Source organism: Haemorhous mexicanus, chromosome 4, assembly GCF_027477595.1.
Source record: "Haemorhous mexicanus isolate bHaeMex1 chromosome 4, bHaeMex1.pri, whole genome shotgun sequence".
Lineage (NCBI taxonomy): Eukaryota > Metazoa > Chordata > Aves > Passeriformes > Fringillidae > Haemorhous > Haemorhous mexicanus.
This window is the reverse complement of record NC_082344.1, coordinates 23651247-23675021: the sequence shown is the minus strand read 5'-3', so window position 1 is coordinate 23675021 and position 23775 is coordinate 23651247. Positions and strand designations below refer to the sequence as shown.

Sequence of the window (23775 nt, the reverse complement as noted above, 5' to 3'; positions counted from 1 at the left end):
TGGCATCCTGCTTAAACTTTGCCATCTAGAAGTGTAGATTTGCTTTAAATAGGACACTATGCTTTGATTTTTCATAATGTTTATTATTGCATTTATTTTCTGCCTGCAGATATTATTAAAGATGATGTTTCATCTCAATGTATGTATAAAATCAAAGGAATGAAGAAAGGCAATCCGCCTAATTTAATTACTGTCCTGGTTCTTTCAGTAAATGATGGTTGAGCATACCAATATGAATAAGGATTTGTAACTAAATGCTGCACTATAACTATGAAAGAGCAAAAAAATTAGATACAGACTCTGAATCTAATTGTTCTATGATAACCATACATATGCATCTCAGTCAAAAGTATTCTCTAATGACCCTGAAGTTCACGACTGTGCTCTTTTGCACCTCTTCTCCATTAATGAAAAAAATCTCTTGGTATCTAAATTATGTGATGCTGTGTGATACTGCTCCACTTAAATGGAGCAGTATGATTAACCAGTACCTATCACTAGTAAAATTTTTAACAGTCAGATAGGAATCTAACATACACCATTTGAATATATCAGTCCTTCACCACTCTTCACAACAAAACAAAGAGCTAAAAATACCAGTTTGCTCAGGAAACTGAGTATTTTCTTTGATCCACTGAGAATACACAGCACAGGCACATTATCTATATCCCAGACATGTTTTAAACATATTCTGAGGAAGGCATAGCTAGAAGCTAGTCTTACATGCTTCCTCATCAACTAGGTTTGGTTACAACTCAACTTTTAAAGTAAAATATACTAAAAGAGATTTAGGATAAAGTTAACTTGGTGGCAGTCCTAGGCTGTATTTTGTTTTTCTCAATTAAAATAGGATTGCACCATTCATTTACATAAATAAGGGAACAGAAACAGGGCTCTCAATTCAGTATTTCATTTTCAGAATATGGATCAGGATACTGGAAGACTAAACTTATATTAGCCTATAATTTCTAACTAATTCCATTCCAATTTAATACCAACTTCACTATTTCTTCTTCTCCTTACTCTCAGCAGTTTACACTTCCAGAGTCCTAAGGCAGGCCTAGCCATGAGTGTGCAATGGTTACTTGCAACTAACACAAATATGCCCTTTCCATTTGATAGTGCCACAGATACTTTCACTTGCAAACCCTGCAAAAATCCTTTCCTCCATGCTCAGTGCTCTTTCAGAAGCTATATACCCTGGTTAGAAAAGTTTAGAAGATGCCAAGTTTTATTTCATTCCCTGGAGACCTTAAGTTATTCCATTACAGTGCAATATTTATTAAACAATGCTTCAGGGGAAAATGTGCAGCTTAGTAGAATAGGTCATTCTGAAAATACATAAAAAGCCCTGTTATAACTTTTCCTAGATATATGGAAACTAGTGGCATGTGAGTTTCCACTCAATACTTCAAATCCATGCTGGAATTCAGACGTGTGTGAAATCAGACTGGCCAGAGCTGTGGCTCATGATGCTCTCCCTTCACCACAAGTTTGATGGAGGAATTGCAGGCATTTACTCAGCAAGACGTTTACTCTTGCAAAACTGAAAACTAACATGAACTTTACCTTTTGATTGGTGTTAGGACATCTGTATAGTGGTATACAGTAAAGTAGTGAAGTCACACATCACAATCTGTTTTTTTCATTATTAGTACTTCTTACTTTTTTATTACCTTATTATCCAAAATTTGTAGTGACAGGGCAAGATGCTAGTTAGCTAAATACTCTTTAAACCTGCTCTTTTGCAGAGACACAGAGTTCTCTATTATTTTACTGACACAATCTTTATTGTGTCCAAAACTTTTAAGTATAAACCAAACTGCTGTTACACATACCAAACTGAAACCTAAAGAAATGCTGTTCTAGTTTAGCCTGATCTGTAACAAATACAACTCTAAAAGATGGCATTTGGCAATGATGAGGGTTTCAGAAATTCTCAAGGAGCTGAGTGTCCAGTTTCCATTAAAAATCAAAAAAAGTCATTTGTTTGTAAATGCAGAAACATAATCTGCTGCCAGCAACACATTCATGAGCAAAGAAATACATTCAAACTATTTAAGTTTTTCTGCTCTAGTTCTAAGCACTTTTTTTATAAAAATGCATAGTTAGGGTCTTTTTTTCCTATTATCTATTTAAAAGCAAATTAAAACCTTTGAAAAATTTGCTTTCCTTGCACTGGAAAACTCCTGGTCAAAAAAAAAAAAAAAAAAAAAAAAAAAAAAAAAAAAAAAAAAAAAACACCAAAAGACCAAAGGAGTTTCATCACAACTCAGCACTCCTACTGCCTACTAAAAAATTAATAAAAATAATTAATACATTGAATTAATAAGACACAGGGGGAACTCCAGACTCATCACAGAATTTTCACACAGTTTGTTCATCACATTCAAAATACTTCAGCAACTACCTAATTAATATCACTGGGTCATTACACCAACAATTTAGTTTGGCTGGGTACTGATGGCAATTGATCTGCAGACTAGCTGGATTTAAAAGAAATACGATACAAATGCCAGACTTTTGCTTCCTAAAAAAACAAGTACACTGTGCTTTTGTTGGTGAGGCAGCTAATATCTAATGTAGAGATGTTACTAAAAGATCATATTCTGATATAATGAATTATTCTCATTTGACATTTACATAAGTATTTTTGTGTATCCACCTCAAAACCCTTTCTGCCTTCCCCTCAGCCTGCAAAATCCATGCTGTAATCTGTAATTTCATTCATAAACCTTGAGCAGGAACCAAAACGTGTATTACCATAGAGTTAAGAAGACACTTAAAATGCTTCTAACAGACACAGTCTTAACTTAGGTTTGATCAAAATGTGTTCCATCTCTGAAAGTAGTTTTTTTTTTTAAGAACTAAATAATATTTTGATGGATTATAAAGTTTCATATTCATATAAAATTTCGTATTTCCACTCTTTTTCCCCAGCAAATAAGATGAAATTATTTCATTTCTGAAATATGCTGGGTGAAATAACTAAGCTTCACTAGACACTGGGTCACAGCTTTTCAGCTGAGGCTGGGGCATTTAATCCAAAACAGCTAAAGCACTGGCCGAAGAAAAATCTCTCCTAAAAATTTTAGCAAGCTACATTATTCAAAACTATTCAGCAAGCATTCCAGCAGCAACATGATGGATGCACAGGCCAGCATGGGTATACAGCTAATCAATATCACACCCATGAACAGTCACTGCATAGTGTGGAGCCTGATGGGGAAGAGACAGGAACATGTGCTTAATATTCAGCACCAGGAGCAGTCCCCCAGCTTTCAGCCACAGCACTCACTGCAAATTCCAGCTCAGCTACACACACACATCTTTGTAGGAAAATGCAGGGCACCCTGCCACCCATGGCAAATACTTGAGGAATTACCAAAGCCCTTGGATAGCTGTGCCATCGTGAACTTTCAGAAAAGGCTACTATTTACTGCAGTCCTGATTTAATGACAACACTGACCACATAAAACCACTTCGCTTTCAATAGGCTACGGCACAACACCAGCACACAACTCACGCGCGTTAGCGTGCGCTACTTGAATCAATTCCCCGCTGCTTGTATCACGGAATATAAAGGCCTTCCTCCTTCATTTGACTAATCAATACTTGGAATCAAATACACCGTGTTTCACAAGGGAAAAGGAAAGTGAATGAAGTTAAATTAATGCTGTCACTTTCGATAAACCTGCAATGATTTCCCACTATAGAAACCACTGACTTCATTATTTTACAACTGGAAATCAGAGCTGCAGCATATTTTAAAAGTCTAATTTACTGAGATTAATAAAAAGACACCCTCAAGACTCATCATGTATGTCATATTATGCTTCATTTTACCCATTCCATCTTAAGAACAGTATGCAAAACTCTCAGCAAATCACATTGATTAATATTTTGAATTTGTATGCAGTAGCGCTCTGCACTCACCAAGCACAATATAAATATTATTTTATTAAATTTCAAAGCAATTGCATTAGGCGGGATAATAAAATGTCTCTGTCTCACATTCTTTGTGTCAACAACTCAGCCTTTAAAACAGAAGCAAAAGCAGTAAATTAAAGCAGTAAACTCACTTACAGCAAGAAAGTCGGATATGAGGGAATTCCAGACTTCTAAAGCTGTGCTAAGACCAGCAAAACACAGACATTTATGTCCAAAGTAGAAGCATCTGCCTGAGGTTTGCAGGTGTCTCCTTTGCTTCTGTTGTATGGTTAGAGAAAAAGTTAGGGATATTTTTTAATTTGCTAATTCGCTAGTACTCAAAAGGATTTATAGCACCTTTTTGCAGAAACCTCATTTCATGAGGATGCTGCTGGAGGGCAACCAGCTCATTAGGGAAAAGCTGAGGGGACAGAACAAGAGCACAAGTAAAAAATTAAGTTAGAGTAATAAATAAATAAAAACCACCATAAACAAGAAAAAGGTAAGAGATCTTTGTCTCTTTCTCCTTTCTATTTCTATATTTTAATTAACACAGCATACCACTTCCTGGACCATCTCCTTTCCTACCAACTGGCTCGTAGCTCCTCTTGAAAGCTCCTTAATAGAAAATTCTCCCAGAAATCTTTCCAATATGATCTTATTTTCTATTAATAAATGGCCACTAAAACAATGGTAGATCAATACAATACAATTATTTTGTAAAAGTAGTATTATATTGTAAGCTTCAGTACAAAGTGGGAGACATTTCCTCACACTAACAAATACTGTTCTTTAAAACTACAGCAGCTAAAAGCAGAAACTATTGTAAATCATGTCTTAACTAACAAATCTCTAAAAAACTGGAGCTCCTAATAGCATTTAGGAGAATTTCTCAATTTGTTATTAATCAGTTCATCAACAGTGTTTATTAACTGGGGCAATACCCTTCAGAATTGTTATGTCTAAAGGACTCAGCTTGATGTATACAGCCTCCTCACCAAGGCATAATTTTGATATTCAAGTTAGAAATGTGATGTTAGTCTTTGTATTAATGTAATTTGCCATTAGAAATTTTCAAAACCTTTTAAATAATAGTTATTCCTAGCTATTTCTTAGTTATCCCTCTAGAACAAATGAAGCAAGAACAGAATAATTTTCCAATTATACCTCTTCATATTTCAATTTATTTGTTAAAAGACTGAATAAAGCTTCTCTTGGAACATTTCTCCCCATAGTAATTCCCCACAGAATTGTTTATCAAAAGCAAAACGGAGCACAGGTGAACGGCAATACAATGATGGCTTTAACCAAAAAAATGCTGCAAGCAGCATCAGTACACAGAACATCAACAGGATTTTTACTGTACTACAAACAGTCACAGTACTGCTAATACCTTTGACTTCCAGAAGAGCATAATGTTAATGTTTCCATTCAAAAAAGCAGCCTTTTGTGCAATATTTTTATATTCATGAACACCTTTATTTTGATAACAAAGAACACATGCATTAAGTCTCTGACTTCAGTATGACACACATGTGAATGTCAGACACACAGATCCCTTGCAATTATTAGAAATATGAGGACCTTGTTAGGAAGGTAAACAAACACTGCAATAAAATGAATTAAATATGTAAGGCTGACATAATAAAAGGCTGAATCTTCTACAGAAGAGAAGGCACATCCATCTAACCTCCAACTAAAGGAGGCTCACAAATCAGTACACCTGCAACTGTCCTGACTGAATTTTACTGAAGTGAGCCACAGGTAAACTCTCGAGCCCATCGTTTTAAAGAAGCCTTCACAAAGAGTTCAACAAATCTGCAACTGGCAAAAATTACAGAAAATCATCTACTTTTCAGTCCAGTCACATACCTGAAGAATTAAACAGTCCTTTGGTTTAATTCGAATTCCATTAGAATAGTATGTTCTACAGTAACAACACTGGCTCATCCTCCATGTGCTATTGGCTGTCTTATTGCTTCTGAAGCAGTCGGAATTAAAAGTCTTACAAAACATACATCACCTCCCAATTACCTGAAGGAGCTTATATGTGTATACCCAGAAATATGATCAATTTCAATCTGATGAATTTATGGAAGTGTGAAGCTCTGCATTAAATTAACTGTATGCCTTTCACACGATCACTTGATCACTTCTGTATTCTGGTGCCTGTGGAAAAAATTGCACCAAAAATATTTGATAATGTAATTTAATTGAAAAAGTTTGGAAGAATTCTATTTAGGTATGAATAGAGATGCCTCTTGGGAAAAAAAAAGCAAACCTAGACATGAAAATATAGAACAGATTGACTTGGAATTCCTGAAAAGAATTTTTGTTGAAATTTTTTAAATCCTGGAAGTTGGCCACAACTTCAAAAAGGAATCAGAAATGTTGAAAGTGTTTAAATGTAAGTATCTAGTTCAAGGCTACTATGCACTTCAGTGGTATTCAAATGCTAAGTCACTAAAAATCAAGCATACTGCCTCAATACCTTAATGCAAATTATGGCGATGACTTACAACCACATGAGATTTTGGCCCAGATCCTCAAGCAAAATAAAGATATCAGGTTTTTTTGGTAAAATTTAGTCAACCTCATACTGTGGCTCTACCCTTCCAAATCTTTCTTCCAAGTGAATGACTTTAAAAAAACAGTGACAGTTAGGGAAATCCTTAATTTTTTTGCAGCTACGTTTACCACCAAACAAATAAAACCAAAGAGCAAATATTACTAAAATAAACACATTTGTGTTTAAAGACAATGTGCATACTGCAGTGTGTGTCTCTGTTTTATTACTCAAAACAGAAATGGTCATTCAGAGGACCATTCTTCAGAGGACAATGTAGATCTCTGTTTTAAAAGCATCTCATTTGCTCTGGATAATGAGCCAAGAGCAGGAAGATGATGTGTCATATCACATCTCCATCTTAATTACTTCTCTATCAGTATGTCGCTCAGACATTATTATTTTAGCTGCTCCAGAAGCTGCTATAAAATCTTTGTAATCATGTACTGGACATAAATTTAATTTCACTCTTAATTCAGTGCTTTGTAAAATAAAGAAGGAAAACAAAGGTCAGGCCAAGTCCAACACATCAGGGAAGTTTATTTATGGAAACAAATTCTCCAAGTTAACTCCTTTCCAACCAGTCCAGGGAATAAATAAGTCTGAACCTCATATGATTTCTTATAAAATGCAGTGTTTGTTTCTGAAGCTTTTCGAAACCACATTTCTTTACCCGTCATTCAACTTTCTGTAAACAATCAATAGCACTATTCAGAATGGGTTAGAAAGGGCCTTTCCTGTGCAGTTCAGTTATTGCATCCCAGCTTCCAACAATTTAGAAAACTATGATCATGAACATGTTACTGCTGCAACCCTCCATACTCTCTACCAAAGCAAACAGAATGGATGTTTCATCCTGTAAGTAGATATGCAAACAGGTTTAAAAGAACAGCACAATGGTTAAACAGAATTATCATAGAGATAATTCAGATATGTTCACAGAACAGTCAAACACAGAAAACATCAAACAGGACCACAATTCAAGCAGTTTATCTGTAACCATTTCTAAACTTGCATCTTAGAAGGAACCAGATCTGAAGATGGTCCACACCAGCCAGCACATGTCTCAAAAAAATGCACTTCCACATGAGCCTACAAGAATGTGCACTATGGGCATCTGTGTGGGAAAAACTGGGATCAGGGACCAGCAGGTAAAAGAGAAGGTGAGAATTTCTCGCGCTTAAACTCATGGCACTGTTAGTACAGAGCATCACAGCAGAGTACAAACCCAGAACTCTACCTGGGATCAAGCACAGGTCCCACAAATATTTGAAAAATCCTGCTCCAAACCCTGCTGAGTTAGCAGGACTTGGATTCACGGACAAACTCTGCTGTTCCACATTCCAGAAAAGGAAATTTCTCTTCACTAGTCCAACAACTTACCTTGCATAATCCTATTATAAAATGGTAGTAAACACAGTATACAGCAATAGTTTATTGCTGTTAATCAAGGCAGCGCAACAAGGCTTTAACCAAACATGAGAGAAACCATCAAGTTACACTCATGTTTCAAGCCAAACCTTTTTTATTTGAAAAATATTATTCTGGCCCACACAATTATTCCACCAATGCTCTTTTGCTAAGTGCCTGGGGTAGGCAGCAGTCACTTTAAGTATTTAGAAAAACAGATGGGTGTGCCCTTGGTACTAAAATTCTGTAGCTGTAAAAATCACTTCCATTTCATAACTGACCACATGAAGTCCAAGTGCTGTGTAAATAGCATTTTTCTGATTAATTACAAACACATTTAGAAATAACTCTAAAAAATTAATACCACTCTCTTCCTTCCAAGAAAATTACCCCTTTTTATTTCCAAGTAATTGTACTGAACATATTTGTTTTTTATTCCTAGAATAACATTACCTCACTGAAGACAGACAGCATTTATCTGACTTACCAGAACGCTGGTGATGTTGCTCTTCCAGGAACTCCAAGTCAAGCATTAGGTCATCTTCATCCAACTCACAGGAACCCAAGTTATTCAAAACATCCTAGCATAGATTAAAAAATAAAAAGAAAAAAGAAAAGAAGCATTAGAAACATTTAGACAGATGTTTTAGCCAAATTGCTCTGCACAAAATGATTTCCAATCAGATCTGGAAAACGTGTTTAAGGAGGAGCTACAGAAAACTTTTCTGCTAACATGCGACCAGTGAGAAATGGTATGAAACAACTGTCCCACCTGAAACATGTTTGTCACTGTTGTCTTTTTAGAGGATCTCAAATATTTAACAAAAAACCCCAGAAGTACAAGTAATATCATCTACCTGTTCAGTGATGGTTTTGTGCCCTTGCAAGTTTAATCATAACTTTTTATGAAGAATAAAAATGTTATTTTTAGCACAACATAAAAGTATCAGTGCATGTTTTTTATTAAATTTTGGAATTCTGAGCACTGCCTGCCCTTATTAATATACTTTAAAGAGAGATTTACTGTTTTATTTATTAAAAGGATAAAGAGATGCAAATTTAGCATAAACAGGAAATTCAGGCATGAATTATCAACTTGTCAGTTTTTAAGTACTTATGTGGCTGGCAAAGGCTTATATAGACAGAGAATAAACATGACTCTTAAGTACAGCTGCTTAGGTCCCCATTACCATTTGTTTACCTAGTCTTAACCACAAGACAGGTAAGGCAGGGTTACACACAGGGATAATAATTCTCCATCTACTTTATGGTCATTTCTTTTGATGTGGTAATGCACTCATTTTCTCCACAGTCACCAACACCAAACCAAAGCTAATAAAATGCCTTCTCCAGCTGGCATTTTGTTTGCTGATGAACAAGCAATACTGCTCAATTTTTCAGTCCATCCAGGGCTCAATTTTTCAGTCCATCCACAAGCAAGTTAAGCCATGGGATGGATGCTGGCACCCTGTGCACTGCACATGCTCCCAACACTAATGTAACATAACAAATCAAGAGTGAAAGAGGCCAGGTTATTGTCCCAAAGCATTGAACTGTCTGGGACATCTCTGCATAGCAATATGCTGTATAGAAAGTGGAGAAATATGACAGTAGTATACATTAAACTGGTGAAAGCCCTTCTTGACTTCAGTTCCAATCATATTTTTTTTTTTTAGGTTCCTTCTAATTCTTCAAATTTTCCCACTACAATAGATGTCACCTCTTATTCCTATGCACCACTTGCACTTATTTAACCCTTTGTAGAAATTATTTCTTCAAATTCTGTTTTCTACTCTTTCACAAACAACATACACTCAAAACAAGGACTTTTTCTTGCATTCTTTTCTTGACTTACCATCAGCACAAGAAACCTCTTATGAGATACCGAAGCCACTGCTAATGCTGCTACTAGATTTTTGCTCCCTTTTTAAATGTAAATGCTATTATGCACTCAAGCTTAATCAAATTTTATGTTATACTCAGAGAATGCACAACATACTTCGTTTATATATTGTTTTATCCATGTCACAAAAAAAATTGGTGTAAACATCCAGAAGAACAATCCCTGCAATTGTTAAGCCACAGCTAAAAGTTTTTCATGCCAGTAAAGGCAAAAGGTAAAAAGGCTGGAGTACACAGATCTGTTCTTTACCTTAAAATTATTGTCTATACTACAGTTGACCAACTGAATCCACATTGATATTAATGCTGAGTATCCTTTGATAAGCTACACTAGCAAGGAACAATGAATTCATGTTAATTGAGCATCTCCTGCATCTTGGGCAGTAATTTTTGTGTCATCTGAAATCCCGGGAGATTGCCAGCAAAAACATAGTGACTCACAGCCTTCATCAAGAAACAAATTCCATTTGATTTGGAATTAACAAATACAAACAGAATCACAATTTTCTAAACTGAAGAGCTGAAAAACCACATAAGAAGGACCAAAAGAAAAATGGTTGTATTCAACTCTTCTCCTGCTTATTACTGCTTTTCAGGAAGATCTTCACCACCTGAGAAACGCTCTGAGTGGAAGCAAACCATGCTCCATCTACCCTCTTTGTTCTGCAAGGCTGATGTACATCCTGCTCCACACAGCAACACCTCTTCTTGTCTCCACCTGAGCTGAGGGCTGCCAGTTGCCCTCCCAAAGCACCTGTGACCCCTTTGCCTTCCCTTTGCTACAGCCTCTTCAACTGCACCAACAACAGCAAGCAAGCAGAATTACAAAGCAAAGCACCCTTGAATTTATTCTTTCATAAGTACCTCCTCCAAAGAGTCTCCCTCTGGTCCCAGGAGTTCACTTGCTCTTTATAAAGAGACAAATCACAGGACTGAGACCAAACAAATTAGAGGAGCTACTGTCCATCATGGCAAGAACAAGGGCTTGACAGGGCTGCTTCATCTCCAAGGATGTCAATGATGGCAGTCTAACTGATTCCCTGCTCTGACAGCCCACCTGTGGGCAGAGTTCTTCCATGGACACAAACCAAAAATGAACTCATGAATGCATAAAAGCCCACCCAAGCAGAGAGCACTTGTTAGATTCCCAAGGCTGTTCTAACTAAGCACTATTTTCTGAAAACATATAATTAGAAAATGAGAGAGCCGAGCTCTCAGAATGACCTGCTTAATGTCACAGCACAGCTCAGCAATATCGCTGCAAGTGCACACCAACATCCTCCACCCCTCTGCCTCCTCACCAGGATTCATTATTCCTTTGTTGCTATGATAATTAGCAAAAATTGTAATTTCCTTTAAAGTTTAATATCTCTTGACCCTTTGCCCATTCTTCCCCTCACCACTGCCACAGCGGTCTTTGAAGAATAACACAATTAAATATTAAAAAAAAAAAAAAAAAAAAAAAAAGGAGAGTGAGCCCTAAAGAGCATTCCAAGTGAGTAGTTTCAAGGGTTTTCAAGAAAAAGAAAATAATTCTTCCACCAAAGTCTCAAGGAACCACTTGTGGTCTATTTAGGGTGGCATAGCTTTAAGTTATTTTAGGAGGCAAACCATTTAGTTAAGGCATAACCTTGCAGCAAAAAGCTCGTTATTGACCCTGTAACAGCCCTTCAGAAGCCTTAAGACATACTTCCTACTTCCAGGGTATGCTTGACTTCTACTACCATTTTAACTTTATAATGGACTCAAAATTAGCATGACAGTGCTTTTTTCTTCTAGTCTACCTAGAAGTTCATCATAACCTGTGAGAAGAGCACATGAACACCCTTAACCAATCGTTTGCCCACACATCTCAGATTTTCCTGGTCAACACAGCCTGCAACAAGTTCGAAAACTAATAAATTCAGTTTGCCAACCATACCTTCCACCTTGAGTTGGTGGACTACCACTGTTATTTTAAGAAGTTTCTACTCACGCAAGAATTCAGCAGTAATAATTTAAAGGTTACAAACTCAGCCTAAATGGCAGTGGTTGATGCAATGGCTCAGGATGCGTTTGATAATCAATAGTGGCTGAAAGCAGAACAGGATGCTCATCTAAGGCTATTTCAAGGCATCAGTAACTTCTTATTAATATTTTCATATTCAAAATTCTCTCAGCAACCACAAAAAGTACAGACTGCTATTTTCATCCAACTGGGTATCTTACACAGGACTCACTGAACGCAATGGTACTCAGCTTAGCCTGGGCCTAGTTACAACTTCATTAACATTCTTAAGTAATATGACCTACAAACAACTTAAGTATCAAAAGATAGCCAGTGGTTTGCAGAGGTATGGTTCAGAAACAGCTAAAACTTTTTAGTAAAAGAGATGTACCAGGCACACAGTTCCCCCAGACAGTAACTTTACTCAGGCTTGTTGAAGAAGATTTCCCTCCTACACCTTAGTACCCTCCCTATCTCGTTTCTCTCTTCGCAGTTTCCCTTCCTAAGAAGGACAAATGAAAAGAAATCTAGTGCATAATACGTAAATTTTAGTGCCTTTCCAGAATAGCAAAGTATTTAATTATTTTTATACCTGTTCAGTTCAGAGGACGACACTAAAAAAATGAGTCTGGAATAAATAACAGCAGCTTTAGCAGTAAATATATATAAAATGCCTAAGGTAACAGGTCTCAAATCTACCACTGGGCTTTAAATATTAAAAAGCAAATAACATCTCTTTATGAAAGCTTCTTTACTATGTTTTTTTTTTCTAATTATTATTCCAAATAACTAACTTAAGCATATAAATACCTATTCAAATTACTGCTTATGGAATTACAGTATAGTCCTATAAAAATTGACTACTTTGCTTTTTTAAAATGGCAATAAAACACACATATGAATATGTAAATACACTAGTGTATATTATTTTGTTAAGCAACATAATTCAATTCCACATGGACCAAGCAAAACTGTATTAATTGCACAATATATACAAACCAAGCAGGCTAAATCCATGCGGAACTGAGTATTTACAACTCATAGATAAAACCAAGTTTAATAATCAGGTTGAGGTAACAAATCTCCCCATTTGAACCAGCCTGTAATCAGTGCCACCAATCAAAATATCAATTTCTTCATGTTTTCACACATCTTTACTCTACACTTCCTGCTCTTCTAAACAATTGAAATAATCAAGTAACAGCAAGGTCCCCAAGGCTGCAGTCACAGATTCTCTGTCATTACCAGCATTTTTGGAATGTTATATCTGTTATTTGGTAATTTTATTTATTAACATGTACTCCCTGGTCAACATGATATTCAAACAACTTTTGTATATTTCTCAAGTGCTATAGTGGTCATCTTGAGAGAGATTCAGGCCTGATAAATCTTGTTTTGCTAAGCAAGGGGATGCAATTCTTTTTCTTTCTGACCAGAGTTTTTGGTTACCACACACAGGTTGAATCTGGGGCCTTGCATTTTCCAGTGTATTTCCAGGTTCTTTGGCACAGATTGAGATTTCCATTTCATCACTAAATTGCGTTACTGCAACAAAATCTTGACTATTTGCTCAGAGATTGTTCAAGGGCTTGGAGAACCTGAGGTCCAGTAAGCAACTTAAGCTACAAGACTGAAGCATTGGCATGTTCACAACTACAAGATTCAAAACCATTTCTCTCAAACACACTCATGGCTGAAAAAAATATACACAAGTTAACTCTGGTTATAAATACATTGCTATAACTTTACTGTCATGAACATGAACATATTGACTACATTTCAATCTTTAATGGATCTTTTGGTCAAGCTTTGCTCTGTTTGACACTCTTTTGTCACTGCACTTCCTCTGATGTTTGCCTTGTAAAATTTTCACTGTTGCTGCAACAAAACTGAGCAGTTGAGATTTGGTCATGGGCACCCCTCTTGGAAACCTGAGTCTTGCGCGCGCGCGCACACACACACACACAGAGATACACCTTTCCTCAACTGCCTGTAATTCTGCCCCACTGCCTCTTCAGACTGTATCAGGAAAGCCCTAAACCTCAGGGGAATAATTTTTTTAACACTTTTTTCCCCCAGAAATGATAGCAAGGGTCTCATTTGCATTAGTGATTATGCAGCGATCACTGGATTTTCAAAGATATTTTTGGAAATACAAGAACAGTATTTTAAACTCACTTTGGGTTCTGTTTTGCTTTCCTTTCCTTTCCTCTCACATTGGCCTCTAGACATCTTTCTAATTGTCTTCCTCTGTATAACTATTAACTTAACTATTTTCTAAATACAGATTTTCATATATTACTGGTAGGAGAGGGAAGGACATTTCCAAAACGTAAGGATTTAATGTTCATGCTTCCCCATTGAAATTATGTAGTAAATGTTAATATCTAATATTATAGATTCCTTTTTTCCTTCACTGTATAAATATCAGTGGGAGGCTACTTAAGATCAATGCCTTTGCAAGAGTATATAGAAAACACACTCTAGGGAGAATAATTTGATTTTTTTGTAAAGTCACATGTATGACAATTCACCTGTATCAACCGAGGGTCACTGAATATCTGATGCTGGAGAAGAACAAAATTAAATACTTATTTCAAGACTGAAATGATTTCTAAAGATTGCCGAAGGATAGTACTTCATCAAAATTGTATTCAACAAAGGAACGTGGCATACAATCAGCATAAGAATGAAAACTGAGACATACTCAAGGAAAAAGAAAGACCTTGAGCTATTTAAAGTAATGTTAGCTGCTAGAACTGTACCTGAATAATTCATGGACATAATGAAGTATTTCCCCTTCTGCTCTCTCCCACACACTTCAAAGGGAAAATGAAAGTATATTAAATTCAGCAAACAGAAAAACTTTTAAAAACATAGAATCTCTGCCAACAGCCTGAAAATCTTTGCATCAAGTGTAAAGCTTATGGATTACTTCCATACCAAGAGCAGCTTAAAACAGTTCTTTTCTCCTAAACAGCACCACCCAAAAAGCATATTATTACCTACACAAATAAACTGAAGACTTTAGAAAAGACAAAACAAATGTTGCCATGTTTGGTAAAAACATCTTCTGTAGCTAATATGTGAAAATCCAATTACACAATAAATTAATGTGCCCTTAAGAACCAAAGACAGAAAATTAGCAGTGGAAGGAACAGGCTAACTAAAGAGCTCAGATCCATCATGCTATTCTTCAAAATATTTTCTGCATGCGCTCTTTCGGCCGTGTAAGGGAAGAGCAGCACTTTCCACCTGATTGCTGCTTCTGCCCTTTTGATTCTCTCTGTGCATTAAATCAACGTCTGCAATGATGCTCCCCTTGCCTGAGTGAATATAACTAATGGAGTCTCCCAACAGGTCTCAGGCTGGCACTCACCCACGCAGGGCTCGATGTGTCACAGATCCGGCCAGCTCTCCAGAGCCACTCAAGGGGAACGCAGCCAAGCCCAAGAGCTGCTGGTGGTAGGAACAGGATCTACCCATGTTCCTGTTCTGCCACAGTGTCAGTCAAAGACAGAGAGGCAACAGCCAGTGTTTTGGTACCACAGGAAGGCCACCAACAGTAGAACAGGTAACAAAAGTATTTTGTATCACTGCAAAGCACAGGAATATGAATAATTCGCTGTTCCAAAGACTGAAAAAGAGAAATGTTTGCACAAACCATGTGCAGCAAAACACATAAAAAAACCTCAGAAAGGTGGTAACAAAGGTAATGTGACAGGCAGGAGAGAGACAAGTGATGGAATCGGAACTAATCCTCACCACAAAAATTAGATGACCTACAGGAGATGTGGATAAAGTTCCCTCCCTTTCCTTTTGGGGCGGAAGCTGACAAGGACAAAGCCATCAAGGATGTGCGCAAAGATGAAAAAGGAAGAAGCAGCACACACTGGATCCAGTTTCCAATAGTTCAGAGAGCAGAGCCTGGCCTCCATAGACCCCGTGAGGGCAATGGCAAGGACCATCCCAGCAAGATTGACCTTGTTCCTCATCTCCTAAACCATCCCATTTTTAGTTCAGCAGCCATCTTTAATTCATAGACATATAAAGGTATGTGCACACACCCACCTGCAACATAGGCACAGATAAACAGCTCTGAAGAGAGCTGGGAGGCAAAAGATGGCCTCAGCAATTAAGTCGTAGTTTTATACAATTTTAAGCAAATTTAAGCCATTTTAAGCATCTATCATAGCATTCTAAATCATGTTTAAGCCAACTCTAGATAAAGATCAGCTCTTGACAGACCCGATGAAAGACAGCAGTCACCTAACCCTGAACTGACTATTTGTCAAGACTTTTAAAGTAAAAGCCACACTGAAAACATGCCAAAGTTTCCATGCAGCAGAAACCCTGAGAACCGTACCCATGAAAAAAAGGAAAAAACTATCAGAGAGGTGCTTTACTTAATAGTCACCACTCCTTCAAATAATTTTAGTGTTGAGATTCACTCTGGTTGTAAACAGAATCAAGACAATGGTATTTTCTGTGTTCAAAAAGGTGCATGTATATGTTTTTCACACATCAATCTGCAATTTCATTTACAGAATCCTAGGGGAAAAAAAACCCACTCTTACAGAAGTATGAAAATGCAGTCCAAAAAATGCAATGAAGCTTAAAGGGACCAAACAAAGCTTCCCTTAACTTTTTTCTTTCCCTCCTCACTCACACACACATATGCTTTCCTCCCAGCAGAGGGACACATCTGCAACATGTAATCTGCTTTATGGATTAGTTAATATTTTTACAGCCTTTGTAACAGGCAAAGCATTATGCAGGCATTCTAGTGCAGTCATTATCAGAACACGGCTTTGTGTAATTTTTCTACACTCTCGCCAGATTTTTCTGCCAAACACAAAAAAAGCTCCTCAAGTGTCTCTATCCTGCATTCATATAGGATGTAATTCAGACTCCTCTGTGAAACTCATTTGTATATACCTTAGAGATGTTAGTACATCTTAACAGTGTCCAACAGGTTATTCAACACATGGATTGGTCAGTTATTTTTTTTCCAGAACCACTCAAATAACTTAGATGTAAATTTTCTGTCACTTGAACTTTGTCCATGTCCTGAAAGCACCCAAGTCAGTGCTTCAGTCAATATTTAAAGGGTCAAAATTTGTTTTATGACACCTAAGGAATCTTCAATTTTATTTTTGCCTTTTCTCAACCAGTGGTACAGAAAGTGGAAGAAAAAAAGAATATAACCATACAACTAGTGAGAACCTGAGTGCCAAAAAGAGAAAAAATTAATATCCGGGGATACAACAGGGATAACCTCAGTATTTATACTCATCACAAAGCCCTACCACTCCTGTGTCAAACTCTTATCTAAAGAATATCATTGTTCTGACAAACTACATCAGAACAATTCACCTATTGCCACAATCCAATACCAGCCACAGTCATCTGGCAGACACAGCTGAACTCAAACTCCTTCCCCCAAACAGGTACATATCAAGTTCAAGAACTGATTGATTTTCCTTGCAAATAAAAATGTTCCAGTTCTAGTTATAACAGCTATATGGCTGGAGTCAGCACTTTTGGATGTCAAGTGAGAATAATCTGTTTTATGGCTTGAGAATGATTTTATTTCTAAGAAAAGACTAAGAACTTTCTGCATATCAAAAACTTAAAACTCTTCTAGACATATGATTAAATAAATATTTTTTCCTTCACAATATTATTATAATCCAATTAAGGCTGAACCTTCCATTTCTAATTTTAAATTCCAGCCTCTAATATTGGTGATAAATCACTGGAAAGTTAGCCTTGCAAATAAAGCCACAAGTGACCCTCTGGTATAGTGCCATTAATGCAATATATAATAGATATGCCATGGCTAATATTATTTGAATTTTTTCTGTTTCCATGGCAACTTTGGCCTACAACTGCTCTGGTAAACAGGGGTTTATAGCATTCTTTTAGAAATTCTTCTGCTCAAAAGGCATTTTTCCACTACTGCATACTTTTGTCTTTTTTTATCTGAAGAAAAACTGTAACGTCAATTACTGGTCCAGAAGAAAGATATTTTTTCTTTTATTATCACAGTTGAGTGGGCAGTGAATTGGGAACTTGAAGCAAGGCAAACTATTACAAGCTTTGACTAGCAGCAGCAATACAAAATGCAACATCCCATCTTGGAGAGGTATTGAAACTGCAGAGACAGAAACCACAGCCGCTTGCAGGAAATCCTGCAGTGCAGCCATCTGACTGGCTTTGTTACTTCTTCCCTGTACTTTCAAAAGTATTTGATGCTTAAGACACCTATCTCTTTTCAGTATCTCCATCTGCATCGTCTTTTAGCAAATATCTAGACCACAGAATGAAAGAACAGCCTCAATACCTACAAAACAATGTCCAATTCTTTCCCATGATTTGTGCAGGTGCTACACCTGCACAGAAAAATTTGGCATGCCAGGCATCTCAGCTTAACAACAGAATACTACATGTGGGTACCAGAGTTCACCTGGCTGTTATGTCCAAATTCAGAGATGACCAAAACTGCACCAAAGCTGCCACTCACCTTGCCAACCACAACTAGGGGCAATCAACACAACCTGGCTGTGTCACAGCATTTGCCTACCAAAAAAAAAATTATCTGCTGATGAAGTCAGTGTGCTATTAAGAGGGTGATCTCCCTGCCAGAGCGAAGCAGAAAGGCCCGAGAACACAGCACTCTTGGAGAGGTATAACACACTGAACTAAGGCCAGGGAAGATATTTAGGCCAGCTTAAAGCTTTTGGGCACCTCTGTCTGTTCAGCCTACCCCAACAACAGCGCTACTTTCATCACTGCATCAGAGCCTAAAGCAGAAGCTGAAGATGATTCCCTTTGTAAGGCAATGAACTCAGAGTTCATTTTAAGTACAACATAACCCTCAGCAATGTTAATTGCCTCACACATTGTTACTTGCTCGCATGACATCCAATCCTGCAGTAATTTGAGTCAATATAGCAGCTTAAAATAATCAGACTGATCTCAGGCTTATTAGATTGAGAAAATGTAATTGCTGATGCATCCCAACCAATGAAGTTAAAATAATAATGTTACATAAAATTTATGTTATATATATATATGACATTTGGACCCCATGTAAGTATTGTAGGGATTGGATCAGTGTCTAGAGCAGAAGAAAACAAAACTCTAAAACATTAGATACAGGATTTACCACAAAGCAAAGCACAAAACTTGTTTTTCACTCTGCTTATAGGTCTTTAACCCCCAATTTTGTTTCCATTTCTTTCTGTTCACTGTGTGGTTTTGCTTTTAAATGGTATCTGCTGTGTTTCTTTGACAATTCCCATTCTTCCTATAAATTTAACAGAAACAATGTGCATATAATATAGAATAGCAAAGAAATAACACATTTTTGGCTTAGAAGGACAGTAAGTGAAAAAATGCAGTCACTGAATCAGCAACTTGGTTGTTAAAGGCTCTCTGGTTTGCCATATAAATATCAACTATGAAGTCATAGAAGTCTTCATCCTGAGGATGTGACAAGACTGGTGTTTGAACAAATGGAGATGGGTGGCTATTAAACTTAGGAGTTAGACCTCAGTCTAGAAAGGCTCAGCTCTGCTAGGAAGTACTCCAAAGACCTTTTTCACTAATCAACATTTATGCACCTTCAGCCTAGAGAGCAATTTAAATTCTTTGAGGTCATGGTGACACTGTCAGAAACTTTCTCAAATCTTAACTAAAAAAGACTGTCGTTATAATGATTTTCACTTGCCATTAATTCCCAGCTGCCTAATTTACCACAGTAGAAAGCAGTCCCCCAGTACTAATTGGAATAAATTTTTCATTTAATAGTCTAATGTGCTCCAGTTTGGGACTTTTTTTCCTTTCATCGAATCAATGCTCTCATTATTTGTTAACAGCTAGGTGCTCAGGGCAAATTGTTAAGAAGTCTAAAAAAAGCCTCTCTGTCAACAGTCTAGACTTTAAAAGTATCACAGGGTAAGTTATAATCTTATTTCAGAATTAAGTAAAACACAGTCTCTTCTGATTTGAATGGGATAGTGGCATTTATAGGTTCAGAAAACAAACTGTTTCTGTTTCATTCCCACTCTAAGGCAACACCACAAAAACCCCAACTTGCTCAGCGCATCAGGTTTTTATCCCATAACATGAATGAGATGAATCCTCATGGACTAAAATTCAGTAGGTCCATCACAATAAACTCATTTAAGAGAATACCTGCCGCAAACTCTTATTCAGCATGTAACAATTTTCAATTTTATACTAAAAAAAAAATTAGTCTCTTAAGTGAGACCTGTCTTCCACATCTATATAGCGAGGACTTTAGGAATAAGCTGAAGTATTAAACAGGAAGTATCTGATGTCTTAGAGTTGGCAGACTGGCATTATTTTTGAAATGTTCACAAGACTGAGCAAGTACTTGCACTATATTTCTGAGTATCCTACTCTGGAGTACTTGCACTGTATCAATACTAGTGATGTTAAAACTACAAACTACTTATTCTCAACCAGGTTCTAACCTCACTTCAGTCAACAGGTTCCAATACCACTTTTTACAAGGATTAGCACACATCTACACACGTCCAAAAGAGTGATATGTTCTTTCTTGGTCAGTTATCCCTATATTTATGATGTTTTTCTGCATGTAACCTCCTTCTCCTAGTTGCTGTTGCTCTTAGTGTAAAATAAAAGTACAGAGGTAAAGATGTTGATCAGTCAGGCATCAGAAGCTACATAAAGACCAGATACTACTGAATGTGCTGAGCAAAAAAAATATGATCAAACATTAAAGCCGATCCCTTCTGCAGACTTAATTTTGTAAGGATAGACTGGATCAAGAAAAAATTAGGGATTTTTTTTTTTCTTTCCACTTACTGGAGTCATAAAGCAAACACAATCATTGTGGAAAAGCCAGCACATACAAAAACTGTTCTCGAGTTCAGTACTATGCAGTGCTATTATTCCCAGCTCTGCAGTACAAGAGTACATGAACTTTTACAATTAACAACTTATTAGCCTACTTTCCTCAAGAACAAGGTTGATGCCACCCCATTGTCCAATCACAACATTTTCTGTCCTTTCCCTTGGAAACTTTGAACCTCTTTACCAATATTCACTAAATTGGAAAGTGACAGTCTCAACGGCAAAATGCAGAAGCTGAGCTACAGCAGATATTTTGTGAGAGTAAGATTCAAGTACTGCATCTGCTACAAGCAAAAGCCAGGCAGAAAACTGTGAGCTGTAACTGCCTCGGCCATAATGGCTTCCTTCAGTGTCTGCATCCTACGCCTATGCAGAATGATAAAGGTGCCTTTTAATCAGTACCTCTACCCAGTGTTTATATCCTAAAAAAAAAAAAATCCCCAAAAAAACCCCCAAAATCCCCATGATTTACTCCAATATTTTAAAAAGAAAATTCACATAGTATCTTTTTTTGCCATGATGTCATCCTGCATGAAATTTAGCTCTTTTTCATTTGGGTACAGTGTCTATTATTAAATCATTTTCTGAAATGTCTTGAGGCAATGTATAGTAAAAAGGAAACCAAGTCTAAACTCTGTTATGCCTCAATACAGCAGGATTTTATTTTCCCCTCCATACAGTGCCTGCATTGCTACTAAGCAACAGCTCTGAACAATTAGATGCTCTCACTCTGCTACTCAAAAAGCTGCAAATTTGTTTTTACAGCCAGATGATGCTTACAGAGAGGCAGAGTAAAAGCATGCTGAGCTGGCCTGTCCATCACCTCACTCAAAGCATTCCTCCACATCACAAGAGAACTCCTTAGCCTGCCAGCTGCCCAATGCCTTTAGGCATCTCTTCCCCTCAGGCAACACCACAGAACTCTCAAGTTGAAGCTTGGCACATGACCTTGCCGAGCTCCAGCATAAGGATTTCACTTGCCATGGTATTTTATCTGTCACGATTCTTTACTCCTGAGAGATCCCATATCCTTCCCAACTCCAAGGACACAGCATTGCCAGTTTGCTAGCACTGCAGGGTTACAGCTCCCTGGTTATGACAGTGGCATCATCAGAAATAAAAAGCTCAAAGAGACTTCCTTGCCACAGGCCTCACCTGCCAAGAAATCAAAAGAACCCTGCTTGCTCTCTTCCCAAAGCCTCAACACTGTTTTCTACACTGCAGAGCGGCATGCTGCTCCTACATGCTCTCCAAATATTATCTGACTGCTATTTGTATAAAATAAGGAAAACATAAACCAGGTTTTAATCAAAAGGCTTAGCTATCATACTACACAAGAAATCGAGCAGCTTTCTACTCAGAAACCAGGCGCATTTTTGAGCCGCTTCCACCATTCTGAGGAAGCCTAGTGCCACCAAGTGGCTGAGTGGAAGAATTAAGCTCCTGGGTAAAATGCACTGATCTGCAGAAAGCAGACACATTTCCCAAAAGAATGATTTGGAATTGCAGTTGGCAGTCTGTTTGTTTTGAGGAAATCAGGTAATCAAAAATTAATTTCTAGGCACAACAATCAACAGACAACTTCATGGATCTATGAAAGAGACAAATGGGCTACTGGCACCACAGAGTAATTGACTTCAGTTTTTGTATAAGAGCTCTGTATTGTAAATTTAGAGTAAAATGGAAAATTTTACACATTTAAATATTAATGCTATCCAGAATGTAAAAAGTACAATATAGTTGTTATGAGTAGTAGACTTGATAGCTTGCTGGCATCCTGTTAAAATTAAGTCTGGGTACAGAAGTTGGAAATGCATTCTCTGTTACACTTGTATTCCAACCTAACACACACATGCTTTCCTTTTAAACTAAGGCCAGGAGGATATAGTACTCACTGCCTTTTGCCCTTACTGTATATGAACTTTATACTTCAAAATTTCATTGCAAAAATAACCAAGTTTCTAAGAAGTGAAATGAAGAAAAGTTATATTGAAAGGGTTTGTTTGGTTTTTTTCTTTAAATCCTTGGAAGAAAGCTCTCCTTAAAAGAAAAAAAAAAAGATCTCATCATGTGATTGACAATAATCTGCCTCACTCTTTTTTTCTTCATGGGAGTTCTTAAACTGGGCATAATCTTGTTATGGAACTCTGGCCCATTCCTGCTGATTTGAAGATAACTGCAAAACACAGTGCAATTTCTTCAGTGGCAATTTGTCCTTTTCTCTCATTGATATAAAAAAAAGCCCTAAGTACAATAATCTTAGCAATTTTCTGTATCCATATAAATTACATCACAGGTAATGCATTACACCACATAGATATTCTAAATTTCTCTGTTCCATTTTCAATAAAATAACAGTTCAGGGTAATGAACACTGTTTTCTGTTTCATGGGATATACAGTACAAGCTGATACTTTCAACCCAAGCACAAAGCATAGAAAAATAATGTTTTTAGGTTTATTTTTGTACATCTGAAACTGCCTCTACTCAGGTCAGAGAAAATAACAGCCTCTGACACATGCATTCATACTGTACTCTCAAGTCAGCAACAAGCAAAAAGAAAAGCTGCTAAATATTTCATTTCTTTGTGAATACTGGGTGGTAGTAAAATTCCACATCACGATAAATCTATTCATAGATTGCCTGTGCACTCAGAAAAGAGCTATTAATTTAATCTCTACACTATAACTAATAATCTTTGCTGCTTTAGCTGGTAATACAGCCCTTAACACAATGCGATACAAATGGAACTAAAAGCAGCCCATCATTAGTGTGGAGAAGGTCAAGGAGAAGATAGATTTAGACTTTTCACAGCAGTGCATGGCCCAGAGGACAAGAGATAAAAGAGACATACATTGAAGTATGCCTTCATGCTTCAGACCTGACAGGTGGAGAAACTCATTCCATAGGAAGCCAGACAGGTACTGAAACACTTCCTTGAGGCTGTATGGTCTCCAGCCTTGGAGACTTCCAAGACCCAGCTGGATCAAGCCTGGAATAACTTGGTCTGATCTCATACCTGGCCCTGCTGTGAGCAGGAGGTTAGACTAGAGACCTCAAAAGGTCCCATCTG

At 37.1% G+C, this 23775-nt stretch overlaps 1 protein-coding gene across 9 annotated transcripts in view; it reads right to left on the bottom strand.

Annotated features, from left to right (window-relative positions):
• The window catches only part of CCSER1 (coiled-coil serine rich protein 1), a 620227-nt gene that overhangs the window by 496545 nt on the left and 99907 nt on the right, over positions 1 to 23775 (bottom strand). For all 9 annotated transcript variants that reach the window (XM_059844113.1, XM_059844115.1, XM_059844116.1 and 6 more), the window contains exon 4: positions 8394 to 8487. In XM_059844113.1, the coding sequence (XP_059700096.1) occupies positions 8394 to 8487 (94 nt within the window). The remainder of the gene's footprint in view (positions 1 to 8393; positions 8488 to 23775) is intronic.